The 17,793-nt window shown below is 40.4% G+C and overlaps 1 protein-coding gene across 17 annotated transcripts in view; it reads left to right on the top strand.

The window, feature by feature from the left end:
* Positions 1-16,786, top strand: part of LOC106532527 (receptor-type tyrosine-protein phosphatase delta) — an 80,618-nt gene extending 63,832 nt beyond the window's left edge. For 10 of the 17 annotated variants that reach the window (XM_014028598.1, XM_014028599.1, XM_014028596.1 and 7 more), the window contains 11 exons: positions 1,347-1,522; positions 2,840-2,863; positions 4,420-4,539; positions 6,298-6,452; positions 7,976-8,261; positions 11,076-11,254; positions 11,340-11,466; positions 11,603-11,728; positions 11,827-11,981; positions 13,012-13,147; positions 13,661-16,786. In XM_014028598.1, the coding sequence (XP_013884052.1) occupies positions 1,347-1,522; positions 2,840-2,863; positions 4,420-4,539; positions 6,298-6,452; positions 7,976-8,261; positions 11,076-11,254; positions 11,340-11,466; positions 11,603-11,728; positions 11,827-11,981; positions 13,012-13,147; positions 13,661-13,729 (1,553 nt within the window). In that variant the 3' untranslated portion in view covers positions 13,730-16,786. The remainder of the gene's footprint in view (positions 1-1,346; positions 1,523-2,839; positions 2,864-4,419; positions 4,540-6,297; positions 6,453-7,975; positions 8,262-11,075; positions 11,255-11,339; positions 11,467-11,602; positions 11,729-11,826; positions 11,982-13,011; positions 13,148-13,660) is intronic. The other 7 variants (XM_014028601.1, XM_014028610.1, XM_014028611.1 and 4 more) reach the window with 1 other exon arrangement.
* Positions 16,787-17,793: the final 1,007 nt, after the last annotated feature.

Consider the following 17,793-nt stretch of genomic DNA (forward strand, 5'->3'; position numbering starts at 1 on the left):
TGTGTGAGAAGCCCTTCCACCCCCGCCTGTCCTGTAGCCCTGTCTGTCCGTCTGTCTGTCCATCAGCTCAGAAAAAATACACTTGTGATCGCATCCAAACGCACAATACCACACATTTCGGCGCATGAACACACAGACGCTGTGCTATAAATTCAAATAGCATATGCACAAGCACAGATATGCACTTTCTGCTCCCAGTTTCCTTCACACATCCATGAAGACACGCACACTGCCAAGCCAGCGCAGCCACCACCAAAACTGGAATTGTGCGCGTGTGTTTGTTTTATCTGTGTGGCGCTTCTGTTGCAGCCCTTTGCAATAAAGTTGAAGCACATCAAAGCTTTGAGACGAGCTGCCTTTTAAAGACTGCGGTTGATAAACACATGTTTGAAGCTTGTGTTACTGTCTGTCCCCATCCCATTGGAGCTAACTTGGGTAAAAAAAAAATCACACTTCTTCATTTAAAAGGGATGGTGTGTATCTGTTTGTGTGTGTGTGTGGTGAATGTTGGACTGTGGTTTTACAGCTGCACGAGTCTGAGTCTTGCTCATGAAAAAGGCCTTCCTCTAGAGAATCAGCTGCCATACTTTCTATCTGTGGGGATTCTTCTGTTTGCCCACTGACTTCTCTCAAGTTCTTATCAGAAGACTCAAAAGGAGTTCTGTGTCCCACCTCAGCAGAATGGGGTCACGGCTCAGTGCTCCTCCGTGCACACATCTTTGCTTGCACTTTTTTTTTTCTGGTGTCTGTGTGTGCATGTTGGAGCTGTGACTCGGTGATTTTTAGGATTATGGTATTAGGCCCTAGATGAGCAGGCCTGATCCTAAATCAAACTCACACAGACGGTCTCCCACATCACATTCTCACACACAATCCCCTCCAGGACAGGCGGTGTCAGCCGAGTCTTACCCAGAGACGGCCTCACAGTCGTGTTGCCATTGTGAGTGGCACATCCAGAGTAGACTCAGATTAGGCCCGTGATCGTCTTAGCATGTATTATAAAACAAGACGGCCAAGCAATCCAACGCCAGAGGACACTGTGAAAACATTAATCTCTGTACTGTGACCTTGGATGATTCTTAGCCTTTATTACTTTGACATAAACCTTCAGTCAAAGCAGTAGAATTTGAATAATCCATTTCCTTCTTTTTTTTGTTACTGTACAACAGAATGAAAAAGGATGTTCACAGGGATGAAAATTGTTTTCATTTATTGCAATCATCTGCAGCATATTAGAACCTTTTGGATTATTTTATCTAACTCGTTACCTGTTTTATTTGCTGCAATTCTTTCTCTGTGTATGTCTTCATCCTTCATGCGCTCCACTTTTTCCTTGCCTCATGCAGGCGTCCCCGGCAGTGACTACATTAACGCAAACTATATTGATGGCTACCGCCGGCAGAATGCCTACATAGCCACTCAGGGACCCCTCCCTGAGACTTTTGGAGATTTCTGGAGGATGGTCTGGGAGCAGCACACAGCCAACATTGTCATGATGACCAAGCTGGAGGAGAAGTCACGGGTAAGATGGTGGGATGGGTTAATACTGGAGTATAAACCCATGATAGATATGGTTAGAATAAAATAAGTTAACTATAACTGTGATAGAAAAATCAAAGGACTAAAATAAAATAGATAAGAACAAGGCAAAAATCCAGATCTTTTAAAGGACAAAAGAAATGATTAGCACATGGTTTAACAAAGAAATACTTTGATAAATTATATACTGTAGGGTATATTTGTTGGCTATGAAAAATAATCTGTTATACAAAAAAGTACACAAATGTGCTTTTAGATTTTTATTTTTATTTTTTTAAAGATTTCAAATGTTAGTAACAGGTTAATGAAATCAACTGCTAAAAGTTTAGTTCAAATCCTTTAAAATTAGATTCTGTGGAAAGGTTATAAACAATTATTATCATGTTTGTTGTAGATTTTAGGTTTTGGAGCAACCTTTATTTGAAGACAAAGTTTAATTTTAACCTGACTGATAGCTAATAGCTTGTCCAAGTGAAGCATTAGCCCAAGAGAATTGCTGCCATCTTCAATCTAAAAATAAAAGTGCAGTGGTCCTTTTAAACAATTCTGTTTTTTAAATTGTCACGTAATTGTCAGTTTTGCATTCCACAACTACAGTATTTACATACAATTCTGTAGTTTTTGTTAATGTGATAGCAGCCATCTTGAATCAGACTTGACTCCTAAACTTAATTAGTTGTAAATAATTATGATTACTACTACTACTACTACTACTACTACTACACACATCATTATGTTATTGCTTACATTTCTTAGAGCTGAGTGATAATTAAACAAAATCTTTCCTAATTGACGTCATTAAAAGTGCTATCTACAGCAGGTAAGATATTGCCTGTTTGTAACCTTTCCACAGAACCCCAATTCAAAGAGCTGAACTATCCCTTTCAGAAAGAATAAAAGCTCTACTGAAGAATAAACTAAAGGCAGGGTGAGCCTGCCACAGTAGAACAGAGTTTATTGGTGAGCAAGGCCAAAAGGGATTACAGGCACAGCTAAACTGGGCTCGGTAATGAATTAGAAAGTCATTTGGTTTTGAGGCATTTTGCTGTTAACTGAATGTGCGCTTGAGTGAAAATCCAGTGTAATGAGGATGTCACGTAAGAACGAAATGAACAAGAATGGCCTGAGGTGTGAGTCATGATTAAGTGCTAACCAATTATGTCCAAAATTCTTTACAGAAACTGATCCTTTCCTCCCATCTCTGCTACTTTTCTCCTACTAACGTGTGCCTTGTTTTGAAACTCTGGCTTCCTTTTCAACCTTTTTCCAACCGTCTCTGTTGTGTCTCTCTGACCCTCAGATGCCCTCTTATTTCTTCTCTAAGGCAAGACCTCTCTTTCACTCCTTTTTCTAATCCCTTGTTAAATGCAACCTAACCTCACATGATTTCCCCCTTACCTTTTTACCCCTCTGTTCAGTATTTTCCCTGCTGTTTCACCCCACTTTTTTATAAGCCAGTGTGTTGAGCAAGAAGGCAGGCCTGTTTTCGTTTTATCAAAGGGCACTAACTTGGTCTGAAACGGGTTTCATTATAACCACTGCAGTTCAGATAGAGTGCACATCAGATTACATAATTTGCATGATCACATCACAATTATTTCCCCTTCCCGGTGATTATATTGTATTGTTTTGGGCTATTAAAGAAAGTAAGTTGTGAGAGTTTTGTTCTGTTGTGAACCTGGCTGATAATGAAGCTCGTCTTTGTGTCTCTTTATACAATAGCTACAACTGAATGCAGCATCAGCATTTAATTTGAACATTTTAGAAGTTTTATTTTCACTGCTGCATCTCTCCAGCTACCATTTGAACGAGTAGTGCTCTGCTCTTTTGAGAAATTAATTTGATCTCATTTAACACCTCTCAACGTTACACCATTATGTGTTTACCCACTCAGAACACAGACGATCGCAGATGGTCCCACTGTGGGAATCGTGCCAAGATCCTTCCTTTTAGCACAAATCAAACCACGGCCACGCCTGCTGGCCCATAAATCAATGGTTAATATAGTTTTCACACCAGGCTTTCTTTCTTTTTATTTGTTTATTTTTTTCTAAATCCTCTGTAGTAGCTGGCACTGAGCAGCCCCCCTACGTGGACAGCCATTTCTGTCCCCGCAATGTCTCAAGGTCTGGTGGGAAAACAACCATTGGAAAGCTGTAATTACAGCCTGAACGTCCCGGGCCAAAAAGCCTAATCCCCAGTCTGGAGCAGTGGAATGCAGAGCAAGCTGAGCTGAGCTCCCTGCTGTCTTTGATGTGAGGACTGGAGGGATCAGCACATAACGTTTGGTTTGGCCTGGTTCTGCCAGGGCCCTCGTTTCTCTTCTTTCTTATCCTCTGGGATTGATTTTTTATTTATTTTTCCTCCCTCCTTACTGGTCTCTGAGTCTGAGCTGGTGAACTACAAAAATGGTTGCCCTCATTATCAGGGAGTTCTAGATGTTTTGTTGGTTGAGGGATGCTGGGATTTTGTGTTCTGTGAGAGCTTTGCTGGGATTTGTAAGGTTGAAATATGTGGCAGTGTTCAGTGGGGTTTTTGAAACACACTAATAGATATTTTTGAGATCTTATTACTAAACTAAAAAATATTATGAAACTTAAATGTCCCTTGGTTTATCTTACTCTCACTTTTCACCTCACTCACTAAAATCCTTTTTTTTTTCAAACACTGGACTTGTCTTCTGAGCATATTTGTTTCCCAAACATTACTGTTTAAATTTTGCTCAATCTGTCACTGATCTATTTCTTCACTCCTTTCTTCTATTTTATTTGTATTTTTTTTGCACCTTTAAATGTGCCTCCTCTGCATTTTTCTACATTTCTTTACACACACACTCGTGCCCACCACTCTGTTTCAGCCTTGCTTCTATTCTCTTGTTAGGTGAAGTGTGATCAGTACTGGCCTACGCGTGGCACCGAGACCTACGGATTGATCCAGGTCACTCTGCTGGACACAGTGGAGCTGGCCACATACTCCATGAGGACCTTCGCTCTTTACAAGGTAATGTTTGTAATGCAGCAGAGCTGGGCTAAGTACAAAAGCACACATTTCCTAGCAAACACAGCCCATCAGTAGCGTTTTGCTTTTACTGTAATCAAACAGATTTTCAGATTCTCACTTCAAATAGACTAATTAGGAATAAAAGCCCCAGTTTGTTCGGATGAATTCACCGTCTGCAGCGTCTAAACTTTACAGCAATGTCATGTGCCTTTTCCTGCTTCCTCATATTTTCTGAACATTTGTGGCCTGTTGACATCGCATCACACATAATTTACACCCAGGTGTAAAGCTGTCCACGTGTGAGTGGACCACAACACTGAGAGCAAAGATGATTTGAGACTTTTGCAAAATGCTGAGTCACTTGTGCATCTAATGATCACTTTCTGAGAGTTCCCTTCAAACTGCTGGTTCGTGAGGTTCATGATGTATTTTGCTAACATGACAAACACATACAGAAAATTACATCCCCCACCTTTTGATGTCAGACAGTAAAGAGCTCTTTAGATGTGGGGGGAAAAAATCTTGCTGATTTTATAGCAAAAGGAAAAGCTGCCAAGCTTGAACTCGTTTAACAATAATAACTATAAATGAACAGGGGAAAAACTGATGTTGTAAATGCACAAGTGTTTAATAAATCAAAGTCTTACAAAAAAATAGGTTAAAGGTATTAGAGAGTCCAGAAATGAACATAGATGAGAGAAAATGTCAGCCATCACTGAGGGATTAATGCAGTGATAGGAGACATAGTGGAAAAATGGAGCTGGGAGTGTTGTTGAGCCACATGTGTTAGCTGTTAAGTGCCAATGTTGTGGTTTTTTTAAACACATTTGTAACATTTGCAGTCACATACCATATATTAAAATCACAAGTGATATTTTACTGCTGGAGTCTTAACAGAGAGAAACATATTACCAAAGGATCAGCCGGTGAGCTAAGTGTTAAATGAGACCGCAAAGCTGCTTCAGACACTGGAGGAAAAGGTGGAAAGGTTACAAAAGAAAGAAATGTACATCAGTCTATTCAATTATAAAAGATACTTTAAGTATACAATAGTTTTCTCCTTTCAACTGTCTCTCAGCACTCTGTCCCACTCGTCTTCATGCTCATGTATCAGTGGTCTGGCAGGATGATAATACCAGAAAATTAAAGTTGAAGTGGCTGTATGTGCTCTGTTCTTACCGGTTTATCCAATTTGGAGTAAATATCTGAGTACAAAATCTTCTGGTTATAAAACAGGTCTGAGTACATCAGTTGCACAAAGTGTCAGGGGTCTTATCTCAGTAAGTTCACAAAAGCGGCCTAATTTGTGTCCCGAAAGGCAGTCGTGTAATAAAATATTTACTAAACAGCTCCACTTAGAGATGGTGCCTACACTGCAGGGTTTGAACTGAATGTTATGTCTTATATTGGACACATTAGTTGTAATAATATTAACAAAAGCATGTCAGAATGCAGATTTTATCATCTGGACTTTATCTGTCTCAACACATTGAAAATATTTCAATCGTACACGTTTGATATTTCAACAACATGGCCAAAAAGATACTTCAAATCGTTATTGACAGAGGAAATCAGGTTCTATAGAACATTTATGACAATTTACTGTATTTTACCTGTTGTAGATCAGACTGACAGCTAAACCAAGTGAGGGTAAACCAAAAGTAGATCTTAATTTTCCTATGTGAGGTTTTTCAAAGAGCTGTCCACAATAGGCGAGACATTATTGTTTGATCTTGAGCTCTCCTTCTGTGTTTACAGAGCGGCTCCAATGAGAAGCGTGAGGTTCGTCACTTCCAGTTCACAGCCTGGCCAGATCACGGGGTGCCCGAACATCCCACCCCATTCCTGGCCTTCCTTCGTCGGGTCAAGTCCTGCAACCCCCCTGACGCGGGACCCATGATCGTTCACTGCAGGTGCGTCTGTGTTTGGGTATCGTCAGCTGAGGTTCTTATCAGCAAACTGAGCACAAATTATTCACCGCATAAATCCAGGTAACCCAAAAGAAACAAATCCGATCTTAGAAACACTTGTGGGTGATTTGAGGTTTGAGTTTGAGAAAATCAACTGGAGTCCAAGAGCACTTGTATTAAACTATTCTGAGGTTCTGGACAAAACTAAAAATTACCTGCCATTATCGAAACCCCTAAACCACCCTCACTGACTTAGACACTCAGATTCCTTTCTGAACAACATCCATCATCTCAAATGTTCCCCATGATTAGCTTTAACAGTTGACAATTTACAATTTAAGTTCCTGATGAATCAGAGTTCATAAGTTTACATGAAAATGAACTGCTGTTTATGCAGCAGGAGGTTTCTGCGTTGAATCTGAGAAGATTCTGGAAACATGTTATTACTGCCTTGGCACAGTGTTGAGCTCAAATGCTGGAAAGAAGAAGAAGCTGCTATTTTACTTTTTGCAGTAACGAAAGGAATAAAGAGCTTAGCTGAGTAAAGGCAATATGGAGTAAAAGCTTTCAGGAGGAAGAATAAATGTGCAGGAAAAGGGAACGTGGTGGTGGTGGGGGTGAGGGGTAAGAAATGAGGGATTGAGACGATGATTGAGAAAAAGTGCTACCTAGGGAGTGGAAGTCAGAAGAGGAGACTCGGTGCAGGATGGGAGAGAAGGTGAGGTCAAATCCGGGACGCAATGAGTGAAAATGATGAATTAAAGAAAAGGAGATGGAGAGAAAACCACTTTTTGGGGGAGGGGGTGTACAAATGTGAGGGTGAAAGAGTGGCAACACTAGCTGTGCAAGTTCTGGACGGGTGCTTAGAGAAAAGATAAAGAGGCAGGGAGATGAGGGCAAGAAGGCTGGCAGGAGAGGAGCTCTTCCTAATCTTCTGTCACAGTCAGATGGAGTATCCGACGGGATTATCAGTCAAATTTAATTATCTCGGCAAAACTCCATCATAATGTGCCTTAACGTACCAAGCAGCCTCTGTATCGAACAAAGGGCTGAATCTCATTCCATCTGCACAAATGTACAGGGTGATATTAATTTAACCATGTTAAAGAGATTTTTATTCACTCGCAGAAACTTGCTTGGTCAGGTCATCCCATCGTTTAGGTACCAACACAGCAGAAATGTGAAGTGTTTTGGTGGGCAGCTAAACGTATTATATATCTGGATTATATGTCGATAGGGGTGATATCATCCTATGCGAGCCAGACGGCGATGCTGACTCATCGCTGATTTTAATTTTCACATTCTTTGTTGGAAATATTGCTGGCTGGCATCTTTTGCTGTGCTTTCTTGTAAGTTAGAGCCAGATTTGCACTAGTGGAAAAGACGCAGCCAGGGAAAATGACTCCCAACTTTTGTGTGTGTGTGTGTGTGTGTGTGGGGGGGGGGGGGGGTTCATATTGCCATCTGTTTCCCTGCTTCGTTTATTGTTTATTATTATTATTATTTCCCTGTTCATCGGCTTATAGTGCTGGGGTGGGCCGGACCGGCTGCTTCGTCGTGATCGACGCCATGTCGGAGCGCATCAAGCACGAGAAGACCATCGACATCTACGGTCACGTGACACTAATGCGCTCCCAGAGGAACTACATGGTCCAGACGGAGGACCAGTACATCTTTATTCACGACGCGCTGCTGGAAGCAGTGACCTGCGGGAACACAGAGGTCCCTGCCAGGAACCTGTACTCCTACATCCAGAGGCTGACGCAGATTGAGCCAGGAGAGAACGTCACAGGCATGGAGCTGGAGTTCAAGGTTAGGACTGATCACTGCGGCCCCAAAGGTTCTAACTGGTTCATGTTGATAAGAAGGTGCTGGATGAGCCTGAAGCCCTCACCTATTTGGTTATCTGTGAGGGTCAGATGTGCAAAACTGTACCTGCAGTCAGTAATGTAGCCCACCTTTTCCCCACAAGCACATTGGATGGATGGATGGATGGATGGATGGATGGATGGATGGATGGATGGATGGATGGATGGATGGATGGATGGATGGATGGATGGATGGATGGATGGNGATGGATGGATGGATGGATGGATGGATGGATGGATGGATGGATGGATAATAGCTACTTGGACATATTCAGAAAAATCATTGTCTATACATACTCTCCCATTGGTCCATTTTTTCCCATGTGATAAAAACTACAGATGTTTGAATTTTCTGCATATATTTTAAAAATCTCACTAAGAATGAACCAATTCCTTGGTAGATGACCAGAATTAAATCAGTCAATTCAACCTTCAAAAATAATTTTGTTTTGTCCGTTCATTAAAACAACAGCCAAATCACAAGATTCACACATTTGATAAAGAAGTTTTCTTCAAAAATTCAAAGTTTATCTCCCCTTAAGGTGTTTAAAATAAAGTTAGAGGAACAACAAACTAATTTCTAAGGTACCTCAGCTGAACATTTTACTGTTTAGTACAGCGATGTTTAGGCAGAGCTGTTTTTAAGTGCCAGCTGCTGCTTATCCTACATCTGTCCTATAACACCCCGAGGACATAACTATATTTGTAGATTTCTAGTGATGGAGAGAGAAAGCTTCATGACCTGGAGCTGTTTCATGAACAAAATTGAAGTTTTTATGGTAAACATTGTATTTTTTTATTTATTTAAACTGCATTCAACTCATAGATAAGACACAAAACAGTTTTATTCTAATGTAAACATTGCAATGGTCAGCCAGCTGATAATATTCAAACCCAGTCTTTGGTCAGACTAAAAAAATAAATAAATTATTCTAAGATTTACTGGTTTCTATCGGTGTTCCCGGAATTGCTTTTGTCTCAGCCTGTGTTTCATCTGAAAGTAAAAAACTTCAATATTTGATAAGATTCTCGTGCTGTCAGCAATCTGTGTTAAATTTAATGACCTCTAAATGAAAATGAAAATTGTTTAAATGACGTTTGGTACCTCGCTGGGTTCCGCTCTCTGTTAATTACTCCCCGCTTGGCTTTACAGTTATTTTCCTAACTACTTCTTGAACAAGACCAATAACAATTTTATGAAAATAAAATTGAATAAACCTACCAAAATTATGCATTTCTTCCTACGGTTACACTTCATTAAATTTGGATTTCATGTTTATTTATAAAGTTTGGTGTTCTAACTCTTTAAAGGTAGAAAACATTTTATTTTTACTGAGCCCATACCAAATGGCAAAATAAAGCAATCCACTTTGATTTTACACGATTTTAAAGGCTTATGAAGCTGGGGGAAAAGCACAATCTGAAAACCATAAGAACACAAGGAACAGTAGTACAAAAACAAAGATGGTTTTACTTTACTTCATTTTATTTTGTTTATCTATTCCCTAATGAAATCCCTGCAGACTCCAGGTTTGTGGAGTGTATGGCAAAAGCAGGTGTGTTAGATTTTTCCTATAGTGGTATATCTGCTCAGTCGATCAGAGGGTAAAGTCAACACAAAGCGACTGGTTGTAATCTGCTTCATCCTGTGCCCCAGCATTCCTCTCCTAGTAACAGCGTTCTCTCTGAATGACAGTGAAACGAGTGCTCAGCTGTTTTTTCAGTCCTATGTAAATATAAACCGTACGCCAGGATCATCCTGGGATTTCATCTGACTTGAGCACTTTACGGGACGCTATGGTCCGCCGTCTGAAACTTCCATTTTCCTCAACAAAACGCTGAAAGTGTGGGGGATTTTCTTCTTTTTTTTTATTGTTCGTTTTCATGGAAGACTTAAAGCTAGGGACGTGTGAGAGAAAAATCCACAAACGTGGTTTTCCAGCTCCCCGTTTAAGACGTCGTGTTTGCTCTTTCTCGACTCATTGAGTTCAAAGAAAGTATGTGACGAATCAAAGAAAAATACGATTGTACTTGTTTACTGATAATACAGCGCAGATTTAAGTAGGAACGATGTGGAGATTAAAGTTGTTGATGCTGGAAGCGGGGTTCATCGTGCCCAGATGAGCTGTGAGTTTGTGGTCATTGGGATTTTCCAGCTTCATTTGCCCATAAGAAAATAAGGTACCGCTGTTTCTCTCACGGCCGAGGCTTGGTTCACGAGACCCCATTGTTTCCCCCACCGTCTGCGGTCTGACTCTGTCTGTTCTCTGCTGCTCTGTCTTTCATTTAAAGCCAAGTCATCCAATGGTCGAATGTGAGGGAGGTCTAAATGCCTGTCTGCACATATACATACATGTGAATGTGTTTTTATGTCTTTTTTTTTTTTGCGGGGAGGATGAGGGGTGCATTTTATTTTTGTTTTTGCTGGTATAGGATCAAGTGTGGTTCGCATATGTGAGTTGAGACAGTGTGGGGCCTTGTGGTTTCCTGCACCCCGACTCTTGATTTTCCCCTCCTCTTATTCGTCTTATTATATTCCCTCTTCCATTCCCCGATCCCTTCAAGTCGCCCCCGCTTTGTTTGTTCAATTTAAGATGTCTGACTAAATATCCTGAGGCCCGTCCCCAGTTCAATCTTTCAGTTTCACTCGTCCAGTTTGACAAGGACAGACTGGGACTTGGGTTAAACACTTCTCAATAAATGTCTGATTTCTTTGTCTTTATTAATCTGAATTTGTCCATATTTCTTTCTATCCCAGCGTCTGGCCAGTGCCAAGGCTCACACATCTCGGTTCGTAAGTGCCAACCTGCCATGCAACAAGTTCAAGAACCGTTTGGTGAACATCATGCCCTACGAGACGACGCGCGTGTGTCTGCAGCCAATCAGAGGAGTGGAAGGGTCTGACTACATCAACGCCAGCTTCATCGACGGATACAGGTCCAAACTGAACTTTGGCTGTTATCTGTTGTCGGTCGATCCTGTCTGTGATCTTCGTGCCTTTATTGTGTTTTTGTGCTTGCAGGCAGCAGCGGGCGTATATAGCAACCCAAGGCCCGCTGGCTGAGACCACAGAGGACTACTGGAGGATGCTGTGGGAGCACAACTCCACCATAGTCGTCATGCTAACCAAGTTGAGAGAAATGGGACGGGTACGGTGTACACACTCAGGAAAGCACATCAGATTTTATGAAATTTTAACTGAAGCCTGAAAACGCTCACCTTAAATCAAATCCATTAAACGTGAGGTGGAGGTCTGAAAAGAAGCCTTTGTTGTGTCCTCCACAGGAGAAGTGCCACCAGTACTGGCCCGCGGAGCGCTCGGCTAGGTACCAGTACTTTGTGGTGGATCCCATGGCGGAATATAACATGCCTCAGTACATCCTGCGAGAGTTCAAAGTGACCGATGCCAGAGTGAGACATCAGTTTGTTTCTGTGTTTATGTGTGGAAGACAGTCATAGCTCTACTGGTTTACTGTAGAACATAAAAAAATGCATCTTCTGCATTTCAGGATGGCCAATCACGAACAGTTCGTCAGTTCCAGTTCACTGATTGGCCCGAGCAAGGAGTGCCAAAATCAGGGGAAGGATTCATCGACTTTATCGGCCAAGTGCACAAAACTAAAGAGCAGTTTGGCCAAGACGGGCCAATTTCTGTGCACTGCAGGTGGGTTTTTCTAAAACTACCTCAGTGGTTCAGACAGCGTAGTGTAGGGGAAAAAAATACAGTCCAAAATGGTTGACTGGACGAAGTCATTGTTTGAGATGGTCTTTCTCTGGCATCAAAATATATCCACCCCATTCAGTAATGGCTAACACAGTGAGTCAAAAAAAGAAAAAAAATGAACAAGTGAAGGTTTTTTTTTGGGGGGGGGGGGGGGGGGTTGACCTTCAGAATCAATTGAGGTGAAGCATTAAAGAGGACATTGTTTAAAAACAGCACTTTTTGTCTACGCCTGGATTGCAGATTGCTTCAATTTGCACATTTGTGAATGTATCCAGTTCACTGGAATAATATAAGCTCTCATTAAGAAGATTTCTTTTTCAGAATAAAGCTTCCTGATTTCAGTAAGACTATGTCAAACCACGTTTTAGATACAGCAGCAGAGTAAAACGTTAGAGTGTAAAAGTGGCATTTTAAATCTCAGGCTTCTTGAATAAAAAACCTTACTGAAAGAGATCGTGTGCACAAAAGCTGGAAGTGGCATGCAGGAAAAGAGGGAGCGCATTTATAAGAACGAGGCGTGCACATGCATTTACGAGATGATTTCTCTTCATAAATTACAGTTCACCTGGAAAACTGAATTAAAAGCCTCACATTCAGACGCTAAAGGAAACCAGCCTTCAGATTGGTGACAGCTGACAGCTGTTCCTCACAAAGAAGAGCCGGAAAAGTTGTATTTAAAAAGAAACATAACCTAATGTCTCGATTTTAACATTTTGTATTTATAGAATTAAAGCAATAGATCCGATCTTTGAAGTGGGGTTCTGTCGAAAAGCTATGAGCAATAACTGTCTAACCTGTTGAACAACATTATTAGTGTTTTATAACCACCTTTTAGAGCAACAAAGACCAAATTGACGAGCTAATGGCTCCAAGGCCAAAGTGGATCAAAGTTCAAATATGACTGTGACTGGTCAGCTGCTCTAATTTTTACACACAACTCTCAAAGCATTTTTTGCTTTACCATTAACAGTGCTGGAGTGGGGAGGACGGGTGTGTTCATCACCCTCAGTATCGTCCTGGAGAGGATGAGGTACGAGGGAGTGGTGGACATCTTCCAGACAGTGAAGATGCTACGCACTCAGAGACCTGCCACCGTTCAGACAGAGGCAAGCCTCCTTAATGTGCTGATTCAACATTTTTCACCATTTAATTTTTGCATGCTACTTTAGCCATTCATGCATCAAAATGTTCCGATTTTTCAGGAGGTTGATGCTAAGATGTGTAGCTTTTCTAACTTTTGTACTTTATTTACAACTATTTTTCCTGTACTATACATTGATTGCTTTAAAATCTGCTTCAGCATTTTATTCTTTTTAGACTGCTTTTAGTTGTATCTACCGCTCTGCTACATTTGGTTTTAATACTTTTTAATACTTTTGACTTTTAGCTAGCCTTTTGGTACTTTTAGTGTCTTGCTAGCTTTAGATTCGTTTAGACATCCCTTTGCCACTTTTGTGATATAGCTTTGCATTGAGATAGCTGTTTGCTGCTTTCAGCTAGCATTTTGCTACTTTTAGCTTTTTTCCCAGAAAATAACATTTCTATTGTTTATATTAGCATTGTTATGACTTCTTTTGTTTTTGGTTCCTGCCACTGACTGTTCCTTTGCGTCCCTTCAGGACCAGTACCAGTTCTGCTACCGGGCCAGTCTGGAGTATTTGGGAAGCTTCGATCACTATGCAACATAAAGCCAGTTGCTGTCTGTCACGCCACGTTCGGCCGAGCGCTCCCCTTTTTTTGTAGTGTCACACACAACCTAAATAAATGCGCCCTGGCTGGAACGTGTTTGTAAAGATGTTGCCACCACACGCAGAGCGAAGGGGGGGAAGAGGCCTTCGGCTCGTCCCGTACCCAAAAACAGCACTTCTAACTGAGCCATAGCATCCTGCTTTGACAAGGGGGTGTCTCCTTCCACCCCTTCAGCCCAAACACAAACGCACCCCTGGGTCAGTCTGAAGCAGCAACTTCAACCACTGCTCCCAAACAGAATACTTGATCAAATATGGATTTTTTTTCTGTTTGTTTTTGTTCTGTTTTAGTGCTTCTGTGAGCACCGAGAATGCTTTGTGTTGTTTAGGTGTGGAACTCTCACCTCGTCCACCACCAGTGTAGCATCACCAAACAAAAGGACCAAGCTACGGTATTTTTCATCAATCACCTGAAAATTTTGATTTTTTATTTTCTTACATCACAAGGACCGACGAGTGGGAATCCACAAATCTATTGAATGAAGGCCTCATGGACCGAAGGAGCACCAGAGAATTGCCTGTAGGAGACTGAAAACACAGCACTCAGTGTTAAAAAGACAAAAAAAAATTAAAAAAAATAACTCACATATATTTAAAAAAAAGAAAGAACCAACTTTTTTTTTACTTACGTTCAGAAACAGACTCTTGTTTCCTGTGAATAAGAAGTGAACATTTCTACCACACAGTAATAAGAACCATTTAAAATAAGGGAAATGTACGAGGTTTAAAATGCACACCACAAAGTAAAACATGAATTTAGTTTTTTAGAAAGATATATGACTATATTGTTTTTTAAAACCTGGGTATATTATATTCCCCATTGACATATTCTGTTTTTTTTTTGTTTTGTTTTGTTTTGTTTTGTTATTTTGTCATTGTTCCCACTGACCAGAAAAACAAAACCAAGGTTGTATCTTTTCTTTTTGTCCTGTGTAAAAATCGAACGAGCTGTAGCCATTTTGTTTTTAAATGTACAATCAAAATCTAGTGTGGAAAACGTTCACAGTTCTGCAACAGATGCCACCTTTGGGTGTCGTTCACGTATTCTCCGCCCTAACCTTTTTATAAAGATGGTGCCCACCAGCGGGGGGCACAGTGGGAAGGGGGGGTCCAGTAGTCCTATTAAGTTGTTTCTATGGATTTTACATGGAAAGTCAGTTAAAACACAAGTGCAGAGTGTGCACAGAAGAAAAAAAAATACTCAAAAACACAACTATTTATGTGTCAAAATAAGCTTCACGGAGATCTTGAGCAGGGGTGTCGAAAATGGGCGGGGGGGGGTTTGGTGCAGAGGGGACAAATTTCTCTCTCTGGAATGCTCACCGTAGACTTTTCTCTTTGTCCGACTCAGTGTGCAATAAGTAGATGTGTTATATATTTTTCATGTGGAGTCACTAACTGCAGTTATTTGCCATGATGAGGTTGGTAGTGATGATGATGATGATGATGTTAAGACTTCTTTTTTGTTTGTTTGTTTGTTTGTTGTTTGGTTTACCCCCACCATTCAGCGTGTCCGAGAGGAGTGACCTCTGACCTCTTTCACCATGCTGCGACTCCAGTAGTCAATGTCATCCTCCTGTGGCGAGCAAGAGAGCGACTGAAGTCACATTTCAAACAGCATCTATTAAGTCTTTTGATTTTAGATTTCTAGTGCCTTATATTACACGCCTATTTTGATAAAGTTACATTAAAGGGTTTTTTTGTCTGTATTTTATGTATGCTTGTGGGATCTGAATGTTTGATTTTGTTCAGTTATGATATGTGAAAGTATTTTGTTGTTTTTTTTCTTGTTTTGGCTGTGAATTTTCCAGCAGGAGGCGGCTCCGTGTTTATTTTCAAACCTAAACTGTATTATCATATCTCCTTTAATCAGGTGTATTGTGTTACAGAAGCTGAATGGTCTGATCTTGGTTTGTTTGTTTTTTTTAACAGAAAAGTTTGAGCCCTGCCCATTGTTTCTTGCACCTATGCGAGCGTTGTGTATTTCCTCTTCACGTGGAGACTCGGCTCAGACACTTGCTCAGCTATGCAGAAATCCTTATCAAGCTGAACGGTTCATTTTGGTAGTTCGAACAAAAACAGAAGGGGAAAAAAATGGGATTATGTAATCAACCTGAAGCCTCGTCTGCGCCCTGTGGTTTCCTGTCTGTTTTCCAACATCGACAAAGGTGCTAACAGCACAAAACGGATGTAGTCGTTAACACTTAAGATGGTCAACATTTGTCCACAATCTTACAGGAAGCCCTGTCGTCATTTTTTTGTATGCATGGCATCACTTTTGAGATCCCCCCTTTGGTCACGGGGGTCATGGGAAGACTTGCACTTTCTCTCTTTGTACTATGCACTAATACTAATATGTGTAAGAGCCCCCAACCCCCACACAAAAAGGAGACTTACTTGAACTCATTAAAGATGGATCTTGTAATTCTCACACAGTTGTGTATATGTAAATATCACAGAGAACACAGAGTTAACTGAAAGGTATACCTAAATGGATAAATACATATGATATAAATGTAAAGGCAAAGAGTGAAGAGAGGTGTATCAGATAAAATGAGTGATATAAGAGGACGCACTTTCGATCACAGTTTTATGGCACAGCAGTGTGTGCAATAATACACCACGTTGTGGATTTTGTCGTCCCACAAAAGAAGTTTCACAAAAACATGTTCTATTCTACCCGCGCCCCCTAACTTATCATGTAGATGGATTAAACTGGAGTTTATAAATTGTAAAAAAAAAAAAAAAAAGGAAAAAAAAGAAAATATGGTGTGTTAACTTGGGTCATTTACCTCCAATTGGTCTGTACATGTAAACTGTTTTCATTTTGTTTCCAGATCTGAGTCAACAAGTGCTTTTTATTTTCTTACATTACAAAAATGGAAAAAAAATTAATTAAAAAAAGTAAAACAACAAAAAAAAGAAGCAGGTCTGTATGGATTTCTGTTCTTTATTGACACAGGTTTCATTTGTTACAAATAAACTCAAGTGAAATAATTGCTGCCGTTTTTTTCTGATCACTAACACACAGCAACACTAGTCTGAAGAAGAGCAGGAGAACTGGTCATATTAAAATAGGGTCACAAAATAACTTAAGATCAGAATATGCCAATGTAGCATTTATGCCATTAATGCATAAATGCTACTAATGCACAACGTTGCCAATGGGATTTGTGGCGGCCATCTTGCTAGGTGCTGCACCAATCTTACTTTACTTGTTAAAGCAACCCACTGGTAATGCCTTGTAGTGCTATATGCTGTATTATCAGTCGTAAAAAATACTTAGAAATATAAATCCTCAAATATTAAAGGCATCAGTACATGTTCTTGGTGGAACAGTAAAAGAGTCACTGCAAAATCATGTGCTGTGATTTGACAGTGAAAAGTCAAACGTGAGTGGACATCTCCGCTCACAGCCCGAGTCCGTTTCCTAACACAGATTTAACAAGAGGCCCTGTGAGGCTGGAATGCTCATTACACGTCTCAACATAACGACTATAAAAGTCTGCCGGATGGAAAAGAAAGGGTACAGAGGGGATGACAGAAATATTGTTGCTTTTCTTGGCATCGTACAATTAGTGGTGGAGAAAAGGGTCAAATCTTTACTAGATGATGGCATAAATCTGCACAGTGGACAAATCAAGACACTCAAATAGCAGCAGCACAGGAAAAGCAGTGCTTTGCATTTATTTTCTGAGTGGGGTTTTGTGAAAATGTTATGCACAATCAACATCTTACCTGATGGAGATAGCTCTTTGAACAAAACGTGTTTATATCTGGTGTTATGAAGTCTCTCAAATACTTCCAGTTCAAGAGACCTCTGCTTTAAACTCAACTCAACCCTGTGCCATGCATGCCTACAAATAGAAAAAGTGGAAGAAACCATCTTAATATTTAGGACGTTTGGCAGAATACATACAATTTTGTCACATAAGTGGTATAATTTCCTTAAAATTATTTTAACTTTTTTTACATATCTTTTTAAAGATGCATCCCATCTACAA

The sequence above is a fragment of the Austrofundulus limnaeus genome, unplaced genomic scaffold (assembly GCF_001266775.1).
Source record: "Austrofundulus limnaeus strain Quisiro unplaced genomic scaffold, Austrofundulus_limnaeus-1.0 Scaffold787, whole genome shotgun sequence".
Lineage (NCBI taxonomy): Eukaryota > Metazoa > Chordata > Actinopteri > Cyprinodontiformes > Rivulidae > Austrofundulus > Austrofundulus limnaeus.